Here is a 22699-nt window from a genome sequence, read left to right as displayed (position 1 = left end):
TGTAATTTTTATATAACAGAAGAGAAACTCGTATCCTCAAACGATCTGGCGTCTTATCTTTCTTAATTTTTATCAGGTTCTAGTAGAAATTATGTACGTTTTTATGTTTCTGGGTAAAAAAGAAAAAATCTATCTTCCCTGTTTTATTCTGTAATGCATATTAACTACAGCAGAACAAGAACAACATTCTAAAACATTCCGGTTGCGTTGCGAGAAGTTTTGTGGAGCAGTTGTGAAATATTGTCTGCTGCTGAATTACTGACGTGTCCTTAAGCTTCACCTATATTGTAATAGCACGTGTTTCTTGATTTTTGGCCTGGTGTTCTAGAGTGTATGGTGTCTTATAGGGAACAGTGAGAAAGGACCTTCACTCCTCTCCCTGTGGTTCAGTGGCTGATGTCTCTTCTTATTTTTTTTTTTTCTCCTTCGTCACTCGGTCAAGAAAACCGAACCGTCCCCTTTACAAGATAAAACCCCTCTGTAACCTGGCTTTGGTCTATATGACATCAAATCGCTCCACTCCCTCCCTTATCCACTCTTTAAATTCCCTTATACTCTTTACCCAATCTTAATAACCCTAGGAACACTTCAGCAATATAATATCTTAAGAGTCTTCTGTGGAATCAACTCAGACAGGTTTGAATTACTTGAATCGCGTTGACACACCTTCTCCTCACACTCAGTCTCTTAAAACGTCCTTTAAATTCCCCTATACTCTTTACCCAAGCTTATTAACCCCACAGATACTTTCTTACTACAATATCTTAAGTCTAATACGTAATCATATCAGAGGCTGGAATTGTTTGAATTTCGCGCGAAAACATCCGCTCTTCACACCATCTAAATTGTGTTATACTCCTTATCCAAGCTTATTAAGCCTAGGAACACTTCAGAAATACAATATCTTAATAGTATAGTGCGGAATCATGCCTTTACACGCTTCAGTTACGCTCTAATAAACTCCTTTCAATAGCGAGAAAATATGAGCTGTCAAGTGAATGGCATCCACCATCACCATGACAACGGGTCGTGAATAGCCAATCCCAGCTCGCCATTTCATCCGGGACCTCAAGATGGCCACACTGATACAATATAGTTTAATTTCCAGCCAAGATCAGAGTTAACCGAGACATATATGGTGGATAAAAAGCTCTTAAAAATATGGGTGTTCCGAGGATAGTATACCACTAGGGAATGTGGGTTACATTAGTAATGGAGGAATATTTTGAGAGCAGACGAAACTAAAGGTACAGTTACTAGTTAGTGTTTTTGTGTGTTTGTTTATGTGTTTGTCGTGGAGGAGTGATCTGTGCCTGTCCATGTGGCTGTATGACGAACCAGGCGTGAGTATTCAGCATTTGACCAAACACACTCACGCAGAGACTGTCCCTTTAAACCTTCGTCCCTTTAAACCTTCGTCCCTTTAAACCGTACCCAAACAAACGCTTTCGATTCCCGTAGGCAGACCAGGCTACCTCTCTCTGACCGCCGCCCCATGTCACTTATTTTTTTTAGGGTCATGCTCCTAATGAGAGAGTAACCGGCCGGCTAGGGGGGACTGAGAGTAGGCTGGGACCGTTAACTGGTTATTTAACAGAGTAGAAGATGAGAGAGAGACTGGGATGTGTGATGAATGAGTGAGAGGGAATAGAAGGGTGTAATCTGTTTGACGTAAGGGTGACAGGCTGTGTGCGTCCGTGTGTACATGTATGTGGGTGGGTGTGGGTGACTGGGTGTGTGTGGTGGGTCAGTGTCCGTATGTATGTTTGTATTACCCTTGTGAGACCCGCTCTGTGTGTGTGTGTGTGTGTGTGTGTGTAGGGAGGGAGAGACACGTGAGTAAAGAAGGGAGGATGGGGGTCAGGAAAGAGGAGGAGGAGGAAGAGGGCTGACTGGGTGAACCTCTTAAAGATAGTATTCAGAAATTACGTGTTTTCTTGGCTTCGCTGAGTCACTGTGTTAGGGAAGAGGAAGAGGAGGAGGAGGAGGAGGAGGATATAGAAGTGATATAAGCATAGGAAGGTTTTAAGTTAGTATTAAGTTAGTATTAGTATTAGTTAGTATTTTAAGTTAGTAGGTTAGGCTATGTAAGTTGAAGTGTATTAGATTGTAAGGCTAAGTAAGGTTAGGTTAGGTTAAGATAGTGTGTTAGGTTAGGTAAGTTAAGGATAGGTTAGACTAGCATAGTTTAGGTTATATTAGATGAATTTACATTAACTTGCATAGGTTAGATTAGATTAGATTAAAGTAAGATTTGGATGACATAGGTTACGTTAGATCATGTTAAGTTATAGCAGATTAATTAGGTTAGTTAAGGTAATTGAGTTAGCAAAGGTTGCATTAGGTTAAACTAGCATAAGTGAAGAAGTTAAGTTAGGTTAGGTGAGGAATTATTAGGTTAGATGAGAGGAGGTGAGGTTAGGTGAGGTGAGGTTAGGTTAGGTTAGGTTTGGTTAGATTAGGTGAGGTGAGGTTTGGTTAGATTAGGTTAGGTGAGGTGAGGTTTGGTTAGATTACATTAGGTTAGGTTAGGTTACGTTAGGTGAGGTTAGGTTAGTTTAGGTGAGGTGAGATTAAGTTAGGTTAGAGTGAGGCGTCTTGAAGTCATGAGAGACATTGGCAGGGGCAGAGGTGGTACCTTGCCAACTCCACCTGAGAGAGAGAGAGAGAGAGAGAGAGAGAGAGAGAGAGAGAGAGAGAGCAGAGGGGGGTCAGACTACTGCTTCATTAAAGGAGTCTTTAAAATTAGCTTCCCTATGTTAATGTGTTAGTTTTCATATTTATTGAGAGAGAGAGAGAGAGAGAGAGAGAGAGAGGAGAGAGAGAGAGAGAGAGAGAGAGAGAGAGAGAGAGAGAGAGAGAGAGAGGCAATATGGTGTAAATAAAGGGACTAAAAAATGTACTTCAAATGGCTTGATTCTCTCTCTCTCTCTCTCTCTCTCTCTCTCTCTCTCTCTCAATAAATATGAAAACTAACACCTTAACATAGGGAAGCCAATGTTCATGCTCATTTACTCCCGACCCCAACCATTGCTAATATAGACTTCACTTTCATCCAGTTAGAAAATAAATCTTGTAAAATAACATTAGGTCTCGTCTATCATCCTCTAGTCCAGTCACCTGCTACGGACAAAAAAACTTTATGACCTTATTGCGGACATTTGTTGTGTTAATAATTGCATAATTATGGGGGATTTTAATGATCCAGTCACTCTCAAGACATCTTTATTCGTTCTACAGCCACATCCAGTCTTAGAACTGGGAAGAAATTGCAAAATGTATTCTTTTTCAATGCCAACTCTACGTCTTGTAGATGGTTATGAAGGAGACTCCATGCATTGCTTCTGATGCTTCTAATTGTTTTGTTTCACAGTGAAAGGCTTTAAGTGTAGTTGGAAAATGTCATAGGAAAAAATTGTAGTTAATATTGGATGCAAAATATCAAAGTAAGATTAGCTAAAGAATTTTTAACGTTGGGAATAGTAATCCATTTATATATATATATATATATATATATATATATATATATATATATATATATATATATATATATATATATATATATATATATATATATATATATATATATGGGAGTATATTTTTTGTAACAGTGTGAATGATAAGATTCCATTTTTCAGTGTTGCCACGGTGACGGTGGTGGTGGGCATGACACAGATGCGGGAGGTGGAGTTTGTGCCCGATGGAGACATGCAGCTGGACAAATTGTGTTGGTCATTGGTCAGACTGGAGTTTACATGTGTACCTCCTTCACCATCATTGGTGGACACTTCACCATGAGTGTTAGTGAAATGTGCTCTCTTTCTTACTTTATTTGTATATCACAAAAATTTAAGGCCAGTTAGTTGTCTAGACTATAAGTTTTAAAATGAAAAAATAAATCTACATATTTTTTTAAAAGCAAACAGTTAAGGCATTGTAAAGTAAAAGTCAAAATATATTTTGGTTATTATTTTTTTTTTGCAATCAACAACTTTCATGTATAATGAAATCAATACATTTATCAAACTTAATATCATATTTAATAACAGCTAGAGATACCAATTTGCAGCAATAGAACGGTCAGAAAGGAAACTTGAGATGAAGTTACAGAGAGAAGGATAGAAACCGTAGGAGGGTAGTTTGGAAATCAAAGCTTTGTGCCAGACTCTATCAAAGGCTTTTGATATGTCCAAGGCAACAGCAAAAGTTTCACCAAAGTCTCTAAAAGAGGATGACCAAGACTCAGTATGGAAAGCCAGAAGATCACCAGTAGAGCGGCCTTGACGGAACCCATACTGGCGATCAGATAGAAGGTTGTGAAGTGATAGATGTTTAAGAATCTTCCTGTTGAGGATAGATTCAAAAACTTTAGATAAGCAGGAAATTAAAGCAATAGGACGGTAGTTTGAGGGATTAGAGCGGTCACCCTTTTTAGGAACAGGTTGAATGTAGGCAAACTTCCAGCAAGAAGGAAAGGTAGATGTTGACAGACAGAGCTGAAAGAGTTTGACTAGGCAAGGTGCAAGCACGGGAGGCACAGTTTCGGAGAACAATAGGAGGGACCCCATCAGGTCCATAAGCCTTCTGAGGGTTTAGGCCAGCGAGGGCATGGAAAACATCATTACGAAGAATTTTAATACGAGGCATGAAGTAGTCAGAGGGTGGAGGAGAGGGAGGAACAAGCCCAGAATCGTCCAAGGTAGAGTTTTTAGCAAAGGTTTGAGCAAAGAGTTCAGCTTTAGAAATAGATGTGATAGCAGTGGTGCCATCTGGTTGAAGTAGAGGAGGGAAAGAAGAAGAAGCAAAGTTATTGGAGATATTTTTGGCTAGATGCCAGAAATCACGAGGGGAGTTAGATCTTGAAAGGTTTTGACATTTTCTGTTAATGAAGGAGTTTTTGGCTAGTTGGAGAACAGACTTGGCATGGTTCCGGGCAGAAATATAAAGTGCATGAGATTCTGGTGAAGGAAGGCTTAAGTACCTTTTGTGGGCCACCTCTCTATCATGTATAGCACGAGAACAAGCTGTGTTAAACCAAGGTTTAGAAGGTTTAGGACGAGAAAAAGAGTGAGGAATGTACGCCTCCATGCCAGACACTATCACCTCTGTTATGCGCTCAGCACACAAAGACGGGTCTCTGACACGGAAGCAGTAGTCATTCCAAGGAAAATCAGCAAAATACCGCCTCAGGTCCCCCCAACTAGCAGAGGCAAAATGCCAGAGGCACCTTCGCTTAGGGGGATCCTGAGGAGGGATTGGAGTGATAGGACAAGATAAAGATATGAGATTGTGAATCGGAGGAGCCCAACGGAGAAGAAAGGGTGACAGCATAAGCAGAAGGATTAGAGGTCAGGAAAAGGTCAAGAATGTTGGGCGTATCTCCAAGACGGTCAGGAATACGAGTAGGGTGTTGCACCAATTGCTCTAGGTCATGGAGGATAGCAAAGTTGTAGGCTAGTTCACCAGGATGGTCAGTGAAGGGAGAGGAAAGCCAAAGCTGGTGGTGAACATTGAAGTCTCCAAGAATGGAGATCTCTGCAAAAGGGAAGAGGGTCAGAATGTGCTCCACTTTGGAAGTTAAGTAGTCAAAGAATTTCTTATAGTCAGAGGAGTTAGGAGAGAGGTATACAGCACAGATAAATTTAGTATGAGAATGACTCTGTAGTCGTAGCCAGATGGTGGAAAACTCGGAAGATTCAAGAGCGTGGGCACGAGAGCAGGTTAAGTCATTGCGCACATAAACGCAGCATCCAGCTTTGGATCGAAAATGAGGATAGAGAAAGTAGGAGGAAACAGAAAAGGGGCTACTGTCAGTTGCCTCAGACACCTGAGTTTCAGTGAGGAAAAGAAGATGAGGTTTAGAAGAGGAGAGGTGGTGTTCTACAGATTGAAAATTAGATCTTAGACCGCGAATGTTGCAGAAGTTAATGAAGAAAAAGTTGAGGGGGGGTGTCAAGACACTTAGGGTCGTCGACGGAAAGGCAGTCCGACCTGGGGACATTTATGGTCCCCTCCCCAGATGGGGGACTCCGAGGCTGGTGTAGGAGTCGCCATGATTTTAGAATTTTTTGAGTGAAGGGTGTGTGTGTTATTAGGTGCTTGTAGTTTTGTGTGGAGGAAGAGAGTTGTCCTTTAGAGGGCAGGCTGTGACTACCCCCTTGTGTTGTGAGACACAAAAGGAAACGTTCAGTGAGGTCACAGCTGGGTTTAATGATAAGTTCACAGCACCCCCTGAACAGTGCTTTAGACCTCACTGGGAGTAATTATCGTTTCGGCAGGTGTCTACTGCCTCCTCTACACTGAACATCCTTGGTCTGTCCTTTACTTATAATCGAAACTGGAAACTTCACATCTCATTCCTAACTAAAACAGCTTATATGAAGTTAGGTATTCTGAGACATCTCTGCCAGTTTTTCTCACCCTTCCAGCAGCTAGCTCTGTACAGGAGCCTTATCTGTCCATGTTTGGAGTATGCTTCACATGTTTTGGACGGCTCCACTCATACCGCTCTTCTAGACAGGATGGAATCAAAAGCTTTTCAACTCATCAACTCCTCTCCTCTAACTGACTGTCTTCAGCCTCTCTCTCACCGCCACAATGTTGCATATCTAGCTGACTTCTACCACTATTTTCATGCTAACTGCTCTTCTGATCTTGCTAACTGCATGCCTCCCTCCTTCCATGGCACTTTCTTCTTTCTCTCATCTCTCTTCTTGTCCACCTCTCTAATGCAACAGTTAACCAGTATTCTCCAATCATTCATCCCTTTCTCTGGTAAACTCTGGAACTCCCTGCCTGCTTCTGTATTTCCACTTTCCTGTGACTTGAATTCCTTCAAGAGGGAGGTTTCAAGACACTTATACTTCAATTTTTGACTACTGCTTTGGACCCTATTCAGGGACCAGCATCTCAATGGGGCCTTTTTTTACTGGATTTTGTTGCTCTTGGCCAGTGTCCCTCCTGCATAAAGAAAAAAAATGAAGGAAAGCAGTCTCGCTGGCAGAGCAGGGAGAGAGAGAGAGAGAGAGAGAGAGAGAGAGAGAGAGAGAGAGAGAGAGAGAGAGAGAGAGAGAGAGAGAGGAGAGAGAGAGAGAGAGAGAGAGATAATGTGAATGTGTGTGTGTGTGTGTGTGTGTGTGTGTGTGTGTGTGTGTGTGTGTGTGTGTGTTTGTGTGTGTGTGTGTGTGTGTGTGTGTGTGTGTGTGTGTGTGTGTGTGTTTACCTAGTTGTTGTAATTTACAGGGCCTGAGCTACACTTGTGTGGTCCCACTTTCATGTCTACACTTGTTCACTTTTTCCTTGAAGCTGTGCACACTCGTTGCTGATACTATATCTTCACTTAGCTTGTTCCAAACTTCTCCATCTATACTTCACATTACTACACATAGTCATTCCTTCTCCTCCTTTTCCAATGATTCCACTTATTCTGACTTCCACTTCTTTCCACTTCTACTTCTGTTGGCTTCTACTTCTGGAAGAACCGCAGCATAGTGATTTGACTTTTTCTGCATTTCTCTTAATATCTGTGTAGCAGATATCATTCATCACAAGAGAGCTTCTGCCAGCATTTTGGGTAATTTTCTTGTAGGAGCTGCAACACATCTCTGAGGTGATGATAAAATGTGTTGCCTCTCCATTTCTGGTGAGAGAGTGAAAGTATATCTGCTGTTGCTGCTCAGTGTGCTCTGTGTAGTTGCACACTATCAAATGGGAAGTGGGAAAGAGCAGGAAGCATGAAAGAGTGGTGCCAACTGGTGGTTACCAAAGAAAGCATAATATTCGAACATGAAGATGAGCCAGATCTTGCTAAAACATAGTGTAAATTTAATTAAGTTTGATATATTTTAAAGTCATTTTAAACTTAATATTCATTAAAAAGACTTGCATAAGCCAAGAGTCACCTGTATTTATTTAGAATATAAGTTTTTGTGCTTTGAGGTTTGGATGGTCGGCCTATAAACATGTAACCAGGTCAGCCCAAAACTCAAGGTGTTGCATACACTATTTGACACCAAGAAAATAAATAGGCTCTCAACAAAATGCATTTTTTTTATTTACTTTGTAAATTTATCAGCATTTTTATCTCTTGTCTCCATTAAAACTGGGTTCAATCAAAGGAAATTTCTTCCATCTCAGTCCATCAATTACTTGTTCTCTAACTTTACTGCATCCATTGTATGTTTTCTCCTAGCCACTTATCTTTTCAGACCACTATACCATATCTTTATCAATACTTTTTCTTATATTCTTCACCACATAGTATTTTATTAAATATTACTGTATTTTTACTGGTACTATTGAGAATGAAGTCATGTTATAATGGAAGCTGCTTATTGGTACTAATTTAATTCATGAAGTTCAATTCTTCACATTGTAACTGTATTTTTTTTTATATTACAGTACATTATTATATTTGTAGACAATCTTGGGCCTCAATTTTAACTGCACTTTTTTTCTTTTTCTAGCATCAGTATCACACCAAAATTGATGACCTCATTGAAAGAACCAGCACATCCATGACTCAAGGAATGACAGACAAGCTGCTGTCAGTACTTGAATCAGTTATATCCAAGCTGGGCAGATACGACGAAGGCAGCTTCATTGGGTCAATACTGTCCTTTACGGTAGGTGTAGATGATGCTTGTTATGGGTGTGACAGAGCTGTGGAATTATGTTGTTTTACTGGAAACTATAGAATGTGTGTACCATATTCCAAACATGAATGGCTTTCAGTGAAGAATATTCCATCTTTATATGGATTCAAGTGTACCAGGGATATCCTGAAAATGCATTTACATGCAGAGCATAGCGTTTCAGTATATGGCAGTTCCTTGGAAGCAGAGAGCAATTTATTGGGGAAAAAGGGAAGCAGTTTTCTTCACCCATCAATAATGGTATAGATCGTCCTATACCATGTGAACATACCAACACAGGATCTCCCAGTCTACAAAAGAAAATAACCACTGTTGAAAGATAACCAAGTCTTGGTTTCTTGCCTCTCCCAGGAGCTTTTAGTTGTTTATTTTTTTTTATTCAGCCTTTGTATTAAAATCTTTTATGAGATATTAATTATAAATAGCACAATGACATTAATTTTGCATGTATTTTATATTGTAGGACTTGTTTTCTTTTTAAATATTCATCTATTCTCAATTTACAAGTGAACTCTGAAATAATTTCCTAATTGAATATCATGATTTTTGTTTCATTATTAATTATTTAGTGATTACTCTAGTAATTATAGTAATTGCTATTTAATAATACTTCTTAGGAACAGGATTTCATACCAAGAAACAGGCTAGAATTATATAATTTGCCATTATAGGAGGGTGGAAATATTGAAAATCAAAATATCTGGCAAGCACCATAAGCCAACTGACAAAAGTACTACGTGATTAATCAAAATAATGCATGGAGAATGAGTAAGTACCACAGAAATTGTAAGAAGAAAATAACAGTGAATTTATTTCATGTCTGAAAAGGATACAATAAAAGGAATCTGACATTCTCAGACATTATGGATATATATGCTATCAATAAACTGATAAAAACTCAAAGTAGTTGAAGATGAAATATAGATACCAAGAAGGCTTTGGAATAAGCCATGTGCAAATTTAATATAAGAAATAAACCAAAACAATGTAGCACTGCATGAAAATGACAACATAACTAAGTTCACTTGAAAAAGAAAAAACTGGCATAGGAGGGAGTTATAGTGAAACATGGACAAAAATGGAGCAGCAAGCAGCAGTCTTAAGTTACTGGTGAAAGAGGTACTAGTTTGGTTGAGAATTTGGTAATAGAGGGAATTAGTAAGTAGTTGAGGTAGTGTGTACTTATAAAGAAGGTATTTCTCTAATTAAAGCACTGATTTGAAGGGAAAAGATTGAACTGGGAGCTTGAAGTAGAAAAAGAAAATGATTGATATAAGAAAGGAAGTAATTCTATGAAATACAAAATTTATCTAATACAGTGGAACCTCGGTTCTTGAACTTAATTCATTCCTGAATGCAATTTGAAATTCTAAATGTTCAGAAACAAACTATTTTCCCCATAGGAAGCAATATAAAATGGATTAATCCATTCCCAAACACCCATCCACCCTGTCCTAGTGGCTTATGACAGACACTCCCTCTGCCAAGATGGCTGCTCCACAACATCTCCAGCTCAGAAATTATTTATCCAGAAAGGACATATTGAATGAATTTAGTGACAAGGAACTCATCAGAAGATATTATTTAGACCATGCAGGTATTCTCTTTGTCACCAGTCTAATGAGGAAAGCTTTACAGAGTGACACAAAGAGGAGCAGCTCACTTACTGCCAAAGTGAAGGTAATCACAGTGCTTGGACATCTTGTTGCTGGGAAAATGCAGTTATGCAGCAGTGATGGTATTGTGGGTCATCGAGAGAGCCACAGGGGATTACTTTTGAGGTAGCCAAAAATGGTTTGTTTACATTGAGGCTCTTCAATGGGATCACTTTTACCTCATTTCAAAGATTGAATTACTGTGTTACCCAGAGTGTTTCTCCTTTAAATACATAAAAAACAAGGAAATATTTATAGAAACCATAAATTAGTAATAAATGGCACCTTTTGTTTTGTCTTTTAGTATTTGAAATCAAGTAACTTTGTTTTGAGAAGCAAATTATGGTACAGCAACCAAAGCAAATTGGAGTTCAAAATTTCGTTAAAAAACAAATTTGTTTGAAAAGGGAGGCGTTCAGTAACTGAGGTTCCACTGTATATTTTCCCCATGAAAAGCTTGAATCTTGTGCATTCTCTAATGTAGACAGTTTTATATTCAAGCTGAATGAAAGAAAAGATTATCACCAACAACTTCAATAAAGTGCCATGTCATAATAACATGTGGAAGAATTTAAATTTTTCTGAGTAGGCATAGTATCTTAATTAGGAATTAGGATTTAGATACTGTACTTATCTTGTTGACTTTCAAAAGCTGTAAACCTTACTATCATCAGCATTGGAGGAACAGAGAATTTCAGATATCAACAACCCCAATGAAGAAATGTCTGGTTTCATTTGGCAAAAATTTTTCTCAGTTATCCTACAACTGTTATGGCCCCCTCTTATGGTTGATCAGTGGTAATCATATACATTCTGATACAAATCACCAGCACAATTTCATTTTGCATAATATTTAAATGTTTTAATAAAAGAACTTTTATGCCACTTGTTTTATCCTTGTTCTTAACTTCTACTGGGTTTGGAATGTTTGAATTCTTGATGTTATGTATTTCTGTTGAATATAAGTTTATGATTTTCATTAAGGAATCTTTTATTTGCAACATTTACTGAAATTTGTGTTTTCATTTATGTTATTTACTCCTTGATTTTTATTATATTTTTAGTTTAATAACTTATTGGGCTGTCGGTGTGCTATCTTTCAGTATCGTCAGAATGTAAGTGGATCAGGAAAGGAGTTGGGAAAGGCATACATCAACTTTGCCAGGAACTCTATGGACCAGATCAGACAAAAAGTTAATGATGAGCTCTGGATTCTCAACCTGTTTGAGGTGAGTATTATCATTACCATGGTCTTGTATGACTATCTTTATCGCTATCATCACTGTAATGAATTGCAGATTCCATGTAGATTAATTCCATGTAGATTAATCCTGGTCATGTGGTGGTAACTTATCAAAACATTATGGCTATGAACATGTGTACCTTGACAACTTTTTCCTTCCTTGCGTCATTCCTGTGGACCTCCTTCCATGTCTTCTTTGATTTACATGACACACCAACATCTCCCACAAATGGAGACATGGTACCACACAAACATACATACACTTTCACATACATACACAAGCATTTCCTCACATTTTAGCCTCTTGGCATGTCAGTTGCATAGTATACATGGTATTTTCTGTATCATAATATGACAGCAGAACTGGTTTACCCCTGCTAAATTATTACTGATCCATCCCCTTTTCAGGTGCAAATTAGTTGTATTTGGGACCTGAGGTTACTATATGTCAAGGGCCTTTTTAATACTGTACATCTCATCTCTCCAAACAACATTTTCAACTAGATAAACTTTAAAACTAGCTGTTATCACATATATCAAATATGAAACACAAATCTATAAATCCATTGAAGAATATAAAGTTTTACTGTGCCAGTGAACTCATTCAGCTACCCTTTCATTGATGACCAGTTAAATCTTTCCTGTCTGCATGTATGTGTTATCCTTACTAAAATGCAATGTCCATAAGAAGAGAGAGAGAGAGAGAGAGAGAGAGAGAGAGAGAGAGAGGAGGAGGAGAAGAGAGAGAGAGAGAGGAGAGATGAGGAGAGAGAGAGAGAGAGAGAGAGAGACTGTTGACTGTAATGGAAGAGAATCTAAATACATATGAAGCTATAAACAAATAAATAAACTAGGGAAATGCCTGAATAACTTCAAGAAAATAGTTTTCTCCATAGACATATAGAAGGAAGTAAACATTTCACACAGGGAAGCCACAGAATGCTTGACTTCTGATCTTTATAAACTTTCTGATTGGGGGCAGAACAAACTTGGTATTGTTCAATGCCTCAAAAACTCAATTCCTCCATCTGTCAGATTGACACAACCTTCCACACAACTATCCCCTCTTTTTCAGTGACATTCAACTGTCCCCCTCTTCTACACTGAACATCCTCAGTCTGTCCTTTACTTATAATCTGAACTGGAAACTTCACATCTCATCTCTAGCTAAAACAGCTTATATGAAGTTAGGCATTCTGAGATGTCTCCGCCACTTTTTCTCACCCCCCCAGCTGCTAACTCTGTACAGGGGCCTTATCCGTCCATGTATGGAGTATGCTTCACATGTCTGGGGGAGGTTCCACTCATACCACTCTTCTAGACAGGGTGGAATCAAAAGCCTTTCATCTCATCAATTCCTCTCCTCTAACTGACTGTCTTCAGCCTCTCTCTCATCGCTGCAATGTTGTATCTCTAGCTGTCTTCTACCACTATTTTTATTCTAACTGCTCTTCTGATCTTGCTAACTGCATGCCTCCCCTCTTCCCACAAGCCTCACTACACAAGACTTTCTTCTTTTCTCTCATCCCTATTCTGTCCCACCTCTCTAATGCAACAGTTAACCAGTATTCTCAATCATTCATCCCTTTCCCTGATAAACTCTGGAACTCCCCTGCCTGCTTCTGTATTTCCACCTTCCTATGACTTGAATTCCTTCAAGAGGGAGGTTTCAAGGCACTTATAATTTAATTTTTGACTACTGCTTTGGACCCTTTTCTGAGACTGGCATCTCGGTGGGCTTCTTTTTTTTTTTTTTTTTTTTTGCTGTTGCCCTTGGCCAGTGTCCTTCCTACATTTAAAAAACAAAAAAAAGTTTGGAATAAACTAAATGAGATGTTAGTGTAAGCAAAGAGTGTGTACAAAATGAAAGAAAGATTGGATAAATGTAGACAATGAAGATGGAACCCCATGAATGTAAGATGTACCCCCCATGGTGTAAGAAGTACAAAAACATTTTCTTCTCTACTCAGCAGTCTTGTTTTTTTTAATCTGAGAATGTGCAGTGTTGCCAAATATTTGATATTACTGCTAGTCTCTTTAATAGAACTTTAAAATCAAGACACTCACCCCATGATATATTTTTTTCTATTAACAAACAGAATTTTTATGATTAAATGCATTGAGTGTATTTATTTATATATGCATATATATGTCTTAAAGGGCAGGGACCAGGACAAGACATTTGTATAAAAAGTACAGAGGATGGGATGCATGTATCTTGTAAATCTTTGAATATTAAGTATAGGGTAACCTTAGTCCCCTCATAAGATTATACAAAAACCATATAAATCCTACATAAGAACTGATCAACTGGCAATGAGAATATGAGCCTGGGAAGAAAGCTTATCAGCAAGGTGGGAGGGAAGGAAATGGGAGAACAAGCACTTCAGCATTCAATTTTTGATTCATTGCCCCCATATGTAAGATGAGGTTTGTTATTCTGAATTGCTGTATTGCTGAAGCCAGGGATGGCATCATACTGTAAGCATGTAATGTAGGCTTTTACATTATGTCATTTAGACTGGCTGTAGTGATAATGGGAGAAACAGTAAATAAATATACTGAACACCCATGACCATGCCACTAAATAATAATATGATATATGATTGTTTCATATATCTATTCTTTATACCAGGCTGGCAATCTCACATTGGGTGGCCCAGATAAGAACCACTTATTCACACACATTATTCATGCTGTTAACTCTGCTGTAAGAATGATGTGTGGGATTGCCAACCTGGTATATAGAATAGATATAAGAAACAATTATATATCATATTATTATTTCATATTTATGTAAAACCCAATGCTCATTCAGTGTGGGAACTTTCAAGATTCTTGAGTTAGTTTACAGTACAGTTGACAGCACCAATCAGGTGGTGCATCATCGCTGCCTGACATTCACTTGGATGACTAAAACTCAATATAGGATGTGCTTTAACTAATTAATTGGTGCCAAGACATTCTTTATATTTTTTTTGCTCATAATAGTGTCATATTTTGGTGTACTTTTATTTCAAATTCATAGCAAAATGAAATTTGACACTATTCTGTGGTATACCCACATATCATTTGTATAAAGCTAAATTTATATTTATAAAGATTAATTGAAAAGTTAATTAACATTATAATTGGAAAAATTATGATCAGCCTACAAAAGCTGGTTTGTGTACTTCATAGTACTGTACTTTCAAAAGGTGGAAATTGCAGATGAATTTAAATGTGGTACTACAAGAGTGGAATCCTCACTTGTAAGATGGAAATAAGGACATCTCATCTTGATTCCCATCCATTTATGGATACCTACTACCACCTGCTTGATGAGAATCTCCAAAGTAAAATTGAAGAAACTAATACCATTGAAGGAAAAAAGAGCCCAATAATGCCATCTAATAATAGTCACCACACATGTCATTCTATTTACTCAGAGGACTTAGGCATATATGGTGTTTTAGCCAGAATTGGGTTTGAGGAGGATCTTGAGTGTGCACCCTTTTCAGCTCCCTGCTGAGGCAGGTGTCAATCATCAGTCCCCCGGTAGTGTGACAACTACTAGGCTAACACCCGGTATCCCTTCATGCATTTGGTGGAAACAGTCTCTGGGTTAGGGGCAACTTCCTCTCCCATCTGTGTTTTTGGGTGCTTATGGATGACTCCCTCAGCAGCTGGTAAGGCCTGATTCAGCCCTCACTCTATAAAAGGAACATTACACTTAATCCCTATATTGGTAATACAGATTGAATATAATTATGTAACTCCCTTGTCTATGACCATATCTTTACCTGACATAATGGGGTTATGGCTCAGTATTATACAATTTTTTTTTTTTATGTTTGATCAAGTTGGCCTACCTGTTACCACATGAGCCATTGAAACATATTTTATCAAATGCCAGGTGAATGTCTAGTTCATTGGGCTGAAGAGAAATGCCAACAATTATGCAAATGGCAGGAACCATTCTTCCTTCACTCAATAAGACAGCCATGCTTTCCCTCTTCCAGTATACAGTAAAAATCCCTCTCATCCAGCATTCGAGTATCCGGCAGCTTCAAGTATCTGGCACATTTTTCCCCCGAGCCTTAAAAACACTAAAAAATCAATGTGTACTCATAAAATCGATTAAAATTCCCGCGCGAGGCATACTTTGTCCCCTGGGCCACCAGAGCGCACTACTTCGCGCCACCCGTGGCCCACTGCACTGTGTTTACTCAGTGACTCAGTCCCGCGTGTGCACTGCTTATCGCCTGACGCCTTCATCATGCCTAAAGTTGTAGAAAAGAGGAAGCGTGTTGTGGCTTACACTTAAGCAGCTGATCAGATCAGCTGCTGATTAAGATCAGCTGATCTTTGTTATGGTAAGATGCGTGAGTGTAGGGTGGTGATTGTGGACATAATTTCACTTCTATTCAAGTATCTGGCAGTATTCAAGTATCCGACATGTCGGCGGTCCCGGGTTGATGCCGGATAAGAGGGATTTTATTGTATTACTTTCCTTTTTATTCTTTCTCATTATTTATAATATTCCTTCTTACTTTCATTTCTGATTTTTATTTCTTATTCATTTATGTATATGTTGTAATGTAGCAAGACAGGAGAAATCACAAATAATGTATCAGTCTGTTTTCCTGTGATTCATGATATAATAAGTGATTGCATGCCATCAACAGCACTTCCTAAAGGTAACCTTACCTAGACTTTTTCAATAGAGAATAGAGGATGGAGAAAATATTAATCTCTTTGCATCTTATTTCTTTAGTTATTATCACCTAAAAAAAAGAGTGCAGTCATAATGCAATTGTGTGCTTTGTCATCTGTGAATATAATCCCCGTTTCTCATCTTACATAAACAAGAGTAAGGTAATGATGTGTGAACGTAAAGATTAAGTGGTTATTTTTTATTGCCCCTGAAAAATTTAATGACCTAAAGAATGTGAAATGTTGCCAAAAGCAGAAAAAAAGTGGACATACCCTGATGGCTTTACCCTGCACACATAAGGAAGAGGAAAAAGAGGAAGAACTGTGTTATGTATGGTGGTTGGGTCTTGAAGGCATATGATGAAAAAGAACTGTAAGTACTGGGAAAGTAGCAACAATTGTCGTACATACAATGGGGTACTTGGTACACAACATATTCGACTTACCACCAATGTAGTATCCAACCAAAAAATTTTTTTTTTTTTACGACAGATAACTTAGTATATGAACAAATCATTACTAAGTGGGTACAAAATTTGTGATATTTTTGTGACTTTACTGGTATAGTTGCTATGCTATCCTCTGTGCTGTATACCCTTTCACCTAAACTCCTCTGACTATAAGAAATTCTTTGACTACTTAACTTCCAAAGTGGAGCACATTCTGACCCTCTTCCCTTTTGCAGAGATCTCCATTCTTGGAGACTTCAATGTTCACCACCAGCTTTGGCTTTCCTCTTCCTTCACTGACCATCCCTGGTGAACTAGCCTTTAACTTGGCTATCCTCCACAACCTAGAGCAATTGGTGCAACACCCTACTCGTATTCCTGATCGTCTTGGAGATACGCCCAACATTCTTGACCTTTTCCTGACCTCTAATCTTTCTGCTTATGATGTCACCCTTTCTTCTCCGTTGGGCTCCTCCGATCACAATCTCATATCTGTATCTTGTCCTATCGCTCCAATCCCTCCTCAGGATCCCCCTAAGCGAAGGTGCCTCTGGCGTTTTGCCTCTGCTAGATGGGAGAACCTAAGGAGGTATTTTGCTGATTTTCCTTGGAATGACTACTGCTTTCGTGTCAGAGACCCGTCTTTGTGTGCTGAGCGCATAACAGAGGTGATAGTGTCTGGCATGGAGGTGTACATTCCTCACTCTTTTTCTTGACCTAAACCTTCTAAACCTTGGTTTAACACAGCTTGTTCTCATGCTATACATGATAGAGAGGTGGCCCACATAAGGTACTTAAGCCTTCTATCACCAGAATCTCATGCACTTTATATTTCTGCCCAGAACCATGCCAAGTCTATTCTCCAACTAGCCAAAAACTCCTTCATTAATAGAAAGTGTCAAAACCTTTCAAGATCTAACTCCCCTCGTGACCTCTGGCATCTAGCCAAAAATATTTCCAATAACTTTGCTTCTTCTTCTTTCCCTCCTTTATTTCAACCAGATGGCACCACTGCTATCACATCTATTTCTAAAGCTGAACTCTTCACTCAGATCTTTGCTAAAAACTCTACCTTGGATGATTCTGGGCTTGTTCTTCCCTCTCCTCCACTCTCTGACTACTTTATGCTATCTGTTAAAATTCTTCGCAATGATATTTTTCCCTGCCCTCACTGGCCTAAATCCTCGGAAGGCTTATGGACCTGATGGGGTCCCTCCTGTTGTTCTCCGAAACTGTGCCTCCGTGCTTGTACCTTGCCTAGTGAAACTCTTTCAGCTCTGTCTGTCAATATCTACCTTTCCTTCTTGCTGGAAGTTTGCTTACATTCAGCCTGTTCCTAAAAAGGGTGACCATTCTAATACCTCAAACTACCATCCTATTGCTTTAATTTCCTGCCTATCTAAAGTTTTTTAATCTATCCTCAACAGGAAGATTCTTAAACATCTACCACTTCACAACCTTCTATCTGATCGCTAGTATGGGTTCCGTCAAGGCCGCTCTACTGGTGATCTTCTGGCTTTCCATACTGAGTCTTGGTCATCCTCTTTTAGAGATTTTGGTGAAACTTTTGCTGTTGTCTTAGACATATCAAAAGCTTTTGATAGAGTCTGACACATAGCTTTGATTTCTAAACTGCTTCCTACGGCTTCTTTCCTTCTCTGTGTAACTTCATCTCAAGTTTCCTTTCTGACCATTCTATTGCTGCTGTGGTAGACGGTCACTGTTCTTCTCCTAAATCTATTAACAGTGGTGTTCCTCAGGGTTCTGTCCTGCCACCCACTCTCTTATTATTCATTAATGATCTTCTAAACCAAAGTTCTTGTCTTATCCACTCCTACGCTGATGATACCACCCTGCACTTTTCCACATCTTTTCATGGACATCCAACCCTTCAAGAGGTAAACATTTCACACAGGGAAGTCACAGAATGCTTGATTTCTGATCTTTCAAAAATCTCTGATTGGGGCAGAGCAAACTTGGTATTGTTCAATGCCTCAAAAACTCAATTCCTCCATCTATCAACTCGACACAACCTTCCCAGACAACTATCCCCTCTTCTTCAATAACACTCAATTGTCCCCCTCTTCTACACTGAACATCCTTGGTCTGTCCTTTACTTATAATCTGAACTGGAAACATCACATCTCATCTCTAGCTAAAACAGCTTATATGAAGTTAGGCATTCTGAGACGTCTCCACCAGTTTTTTCTCACCCCCACCCAGCTGCTAACTCTGTACAAGGGCCTTATCCATCCATGTATGGAGTATGCTTCACATGTCTGGGGAGTTCCACTCACACTGCTCTTCTAGACAAGGTGGAATCAGAAGCTTTTCGTCTCATCAACTCCTCTCCTCTAACTGATTGTCTTCAGCCTCTCTCTCACTGCTGCAATGTTGCATCTCTAGCTGTCTTCCACCACTATTTTCATGCTAACTGCTTCTGATCTTGCTAACTGCATGCCTCCCCTCTTCCCGCGGCCTAGCTGCACAAGACTTTCTTCTTTCTCTCACCCCTATTTTGTCCACCTCTCTAATGCGAGAGTTAACCAGTATTATCAATCATTCATCCCTTTCTTTGGTAAACTCTGGAACTCCCTGCCTGCTTCTGTATTTCCAGCTTCCTATGACTTGAATTCCTTCAAGAAGGAGGTTTCAAGACACTTATTCATCAATTTTTAACTACTGCTTCGACCCTTTTATAAGACTGGCATTTCAGTGGGCATTTTTTTTTTTATTGGATTTTTGTTGCCCTTGGCCAGTGTCCTTCCTACTTAAAAATTAAAGAAAAATGACATGCTATATATTATAGTAAAAGGCATTGTTTTCAAACTTGTTTACTGCTTTTTAAGTGATAAAAAAAAATATAATCCTTTGGGTTTTTTGTGAATAGAATCTTACCATCTGACCATTTTTTTGCTTCCAATGGTGATTTTGGAATGGATTATGGTCATAAGCTAAGTATACCAGTGTATATGCAAATAAGATATGTTAATCAAGGTTAGTGATGGAACAGTGGATGTACTTTATGGTGAACAGTGTAACATTAGAAGAGCAATGGGTTGTAATAAACTAGGTGCTTGACATAAGAAAAGTGTGAAAAGTATTTGGAAAATGTTAGGTTGTGTTTGGGTATTCATGGACTTGAAGAAAACATATGACCAAAATAAAAGAAGGGAGTTGAAAGTTATTTTATGGGAACTGAATTGTATATTTTCTGACTGGAAGAAGCATAAATGACTGGTTTCCTTTTCTAGGAGAGCTGCCTTAGGGATGTTTAATGTTTATATTTATTGAGGTATGAGGGAGGTGAATGTGGCTTAGTGAAGGTTATGTATTTACCTAGTTGTATTTACCTAGTTACGTTTTACCAGGAAAAGAGCTATGCTAGTGCTGTCTTGTCTCCAGCTTAATTTTAAATTCATGAATATTTTTTGCTTGTACCACTGTTTCATCTAAGTTTTTTCATATTTCTATGCTTCTATTTAGGAAACCATATTTCTTGACATCTCTTCTACTTGCTGTTTTCTTCAATTTCACACCATGTCCTCTTGTATCTCTTGAGTCCCACACAAATAAGTCTTCTTTGTTAACTTGATCCTTATCCTTTAAAGCTCTGTATATAGCAATCAGGTCTCCTCTTTCTCTTCTCTCTTGTAATGATGGAAGCTTCAATCTCCTTAATCTTTCTTCATAGGTTAAATCTCTTAAACTTGGTACCAATTTGGTTGCAGCTCTTTGATCCTTTCTATTTTCCTTATTTCCTTTTTATTATGAGGTGACCAAACAATTGTGTCATATTCCAGTTTTGGTCGAATCACATATTCCATCAACTTTTTCATCATCTCTTCATCCATGTAAGCAAATGCCCCTTTCATCTTTCTTAGTAACTCATAGGTTTTCCCTAACTATTTTGTTTACATGTTTTACTGGTGATAAATTATCACTGATTGTAATTCCCAAGTCTTTTTCTTCTTTGGTTTTCGTAATTTCCACTTCTCCCATGGTGTAAGAACTTGTCTTCTTTTGCTTTTTTCCTAATTCCATCACCTTGCATTTCTTTACATTGAATTCCATTTCCCATCTCTTACTCCATTTATATATCTTATTTAGATCTTTCTGTAATACTTCACAATCCATATTGTTTTCCACTCTTTTCAATAATTTTGCATATTCTACAAACAGACTTACGTAACTGTCAACCTCATCCACCACATCATTGACATACACCAGAAACATTACGGGCACTTTATATTTTTTGCATACATTACATATTTATATTTTCTATTCTTTTTTTGTCAGATACCACTTCCTGAGCCTCTCATCTTTTACCTTCCAACAGAACTTTTTTTCTTTCTCCTCTGTTCTGTTCTCATGTTTTGCCTTTGCTTCTTTTATTAGATCGCTTACCTTGAGTCTCTCCTCCTCATTCATGTCCCTCTTTATTCAAACTTTCCTGTATTGCTCTGTCTTGTCCAGTTTCCATGCATTCGATATCACTTCCATGGATGTTGTTTATGCCCTAAATTTTTTCAGTGGTCACTCTTCTCCTTTTATGTATTTCCTCAATTTCACTTATCCAGTCCTCCCCTTCTCTCTCTGTATATTTCTTACAAACGTCCTCTGCTACCTTTTTTTTGTTCTCTTTCCCTCTTGTATCTTACTGGCTCTGTTTCCTCTTTTAATCCATATACAACAATACATTTCTTTTTGTCCACTGTGTCCCTTACCATCAATTCCTTCTGTTTGATCACTCTCACAATTTCCTTACTTAAATCTGTCTTTTCCTTCTTTTGAGCTTCTATGATTTCTGTAAAGTTAACTTTTTCTTCCTCTTTTTCCTTCCTTCAGATTTGATGTTCACTTTTCATCCCTATCACTTCATTTTCCTGTTTTTTATCAATATCATTGTTTTCCTTCAATTTTTGTTTTTAGATCAGCGCACAGTGTTTTCAATTCTTTGTTTTCCTCTTCCAGGTCGTTTTTTTTTTTTCTAATTTTTTCACTCTTTCAATGACGTCACTGATTATCCCTTCCATCAAAACCACTTTCCTTCCTTGCATTTTATCATGTTCATTATCTTCCTCAAATCCTGGGAATGGTAACCCCATTGGCAACATTCTGCTTCCATCTATGGCGTCCGCCTTGCTGGAACTTTTACTCATTCTATTACATTTGTTATTACTTAAATTTTCCCTTATTTTTTTTAATTTCTGTAGACCAGGACAACTCTACTTGAGCACAGCTCCTACCTGGGAACACATTCTAGGCTCCTAGTGGTGGGTGTGGTCAAACAAAATCTTTCTCTGCTGGAGCATGGATCGCTGCTTGTTTACTCCACGACGACATGTGTGTGTGAAAGTTAGATTGTGGTTTGAATCAAGTGCATATTTATAATACAGTGGAATCTGAATCAGCTACTGAATGCAGATGCTGCTGTAAAGGTAGTTAATTTAGAGGAGAAATTGAGACATGTTTAGAAGGATATGTGAAAGGAGGAAATAGATATTTAATGCAAGTAAAAATAAAAAAAGATGTAGAATATGAAGATGGGAACAGACAATTTCAGTAGGCTCTGATATTTCTTTTTCCATTGCCCATGGCCAGAGCCCTTGTTACACACATAAATAAAGAAAAGAAAGAAAAACTAAACTTATATATATATATATATATATAATATATATATATATATATATATATATATATATATATATATATATATATATATATATATATATATATATATATATATATAGGAGGAGGCAGTAGACACCTGCCGAAACGATAATTACTCCCAGTGAGGTCTAAAGCACTGTTCAGGGGGTGCTGTGAACTTATCACTAAATCCAGCTATGACCTCACTGAACGTTTCCCTTTGTGTCTCACAACACAAGGGGGCAGTCACAGCCTGCCCTCTAAAGACAACTCTCTTCCTCCACACAAAACTACAAGCACCTAATAACATACACACCCTTCACTCAAAAAATTTAAAATCATCATGGCGAC

General features: G+C 38.3%; 1 protein-coding gene across 1 annotated transcript; it reads left to right on the top strand.

The window, feature by feature from the left end:
* The first annotated feature begins 1265 nt into the window (after positions 1-1265).
* LOC135098709 (uncharacterized) lies at positions 1266-12071 on the top strand. Its single transcript, XM_064001101.1, has 5 exons — positions 1266-1343; positions 3639-3800; positions 8466-8624; positions 11413-11538; positions 11961-12071. Exons 1-5 carry the CDS (start codon positions 1284-1286, stop codon positions 12054-12056), a joined length of 603 nt encoding a protein of 200 aa, XP_063857171.1. The 5' UTR covers positions 1266-1283; the 3' UTR covers positions 12057-12071.
* Positions 12072-22699: the final 10628 nt, after the last annotated feature.

The sequence above is a fragment of the Scylla paramamosain genome, unplaced genomic scaffold (assembly GCF_035594125.1).
Source record: "Scylla paramamosain isolate STU-SP2022 unplaced genomic scaffold, ASM3559412v1 Contig76, whole genome shotgun sequence".
Lineage (NCBI taxonomy): Eukaryota > Metazoa > Arthropoda > Malacostraca > Decapoda > Portunidae > Scylla > Scylla paramamosain.
This window is presented reverse-complemented; position numbering and strand designations above follow the sequence as displayed.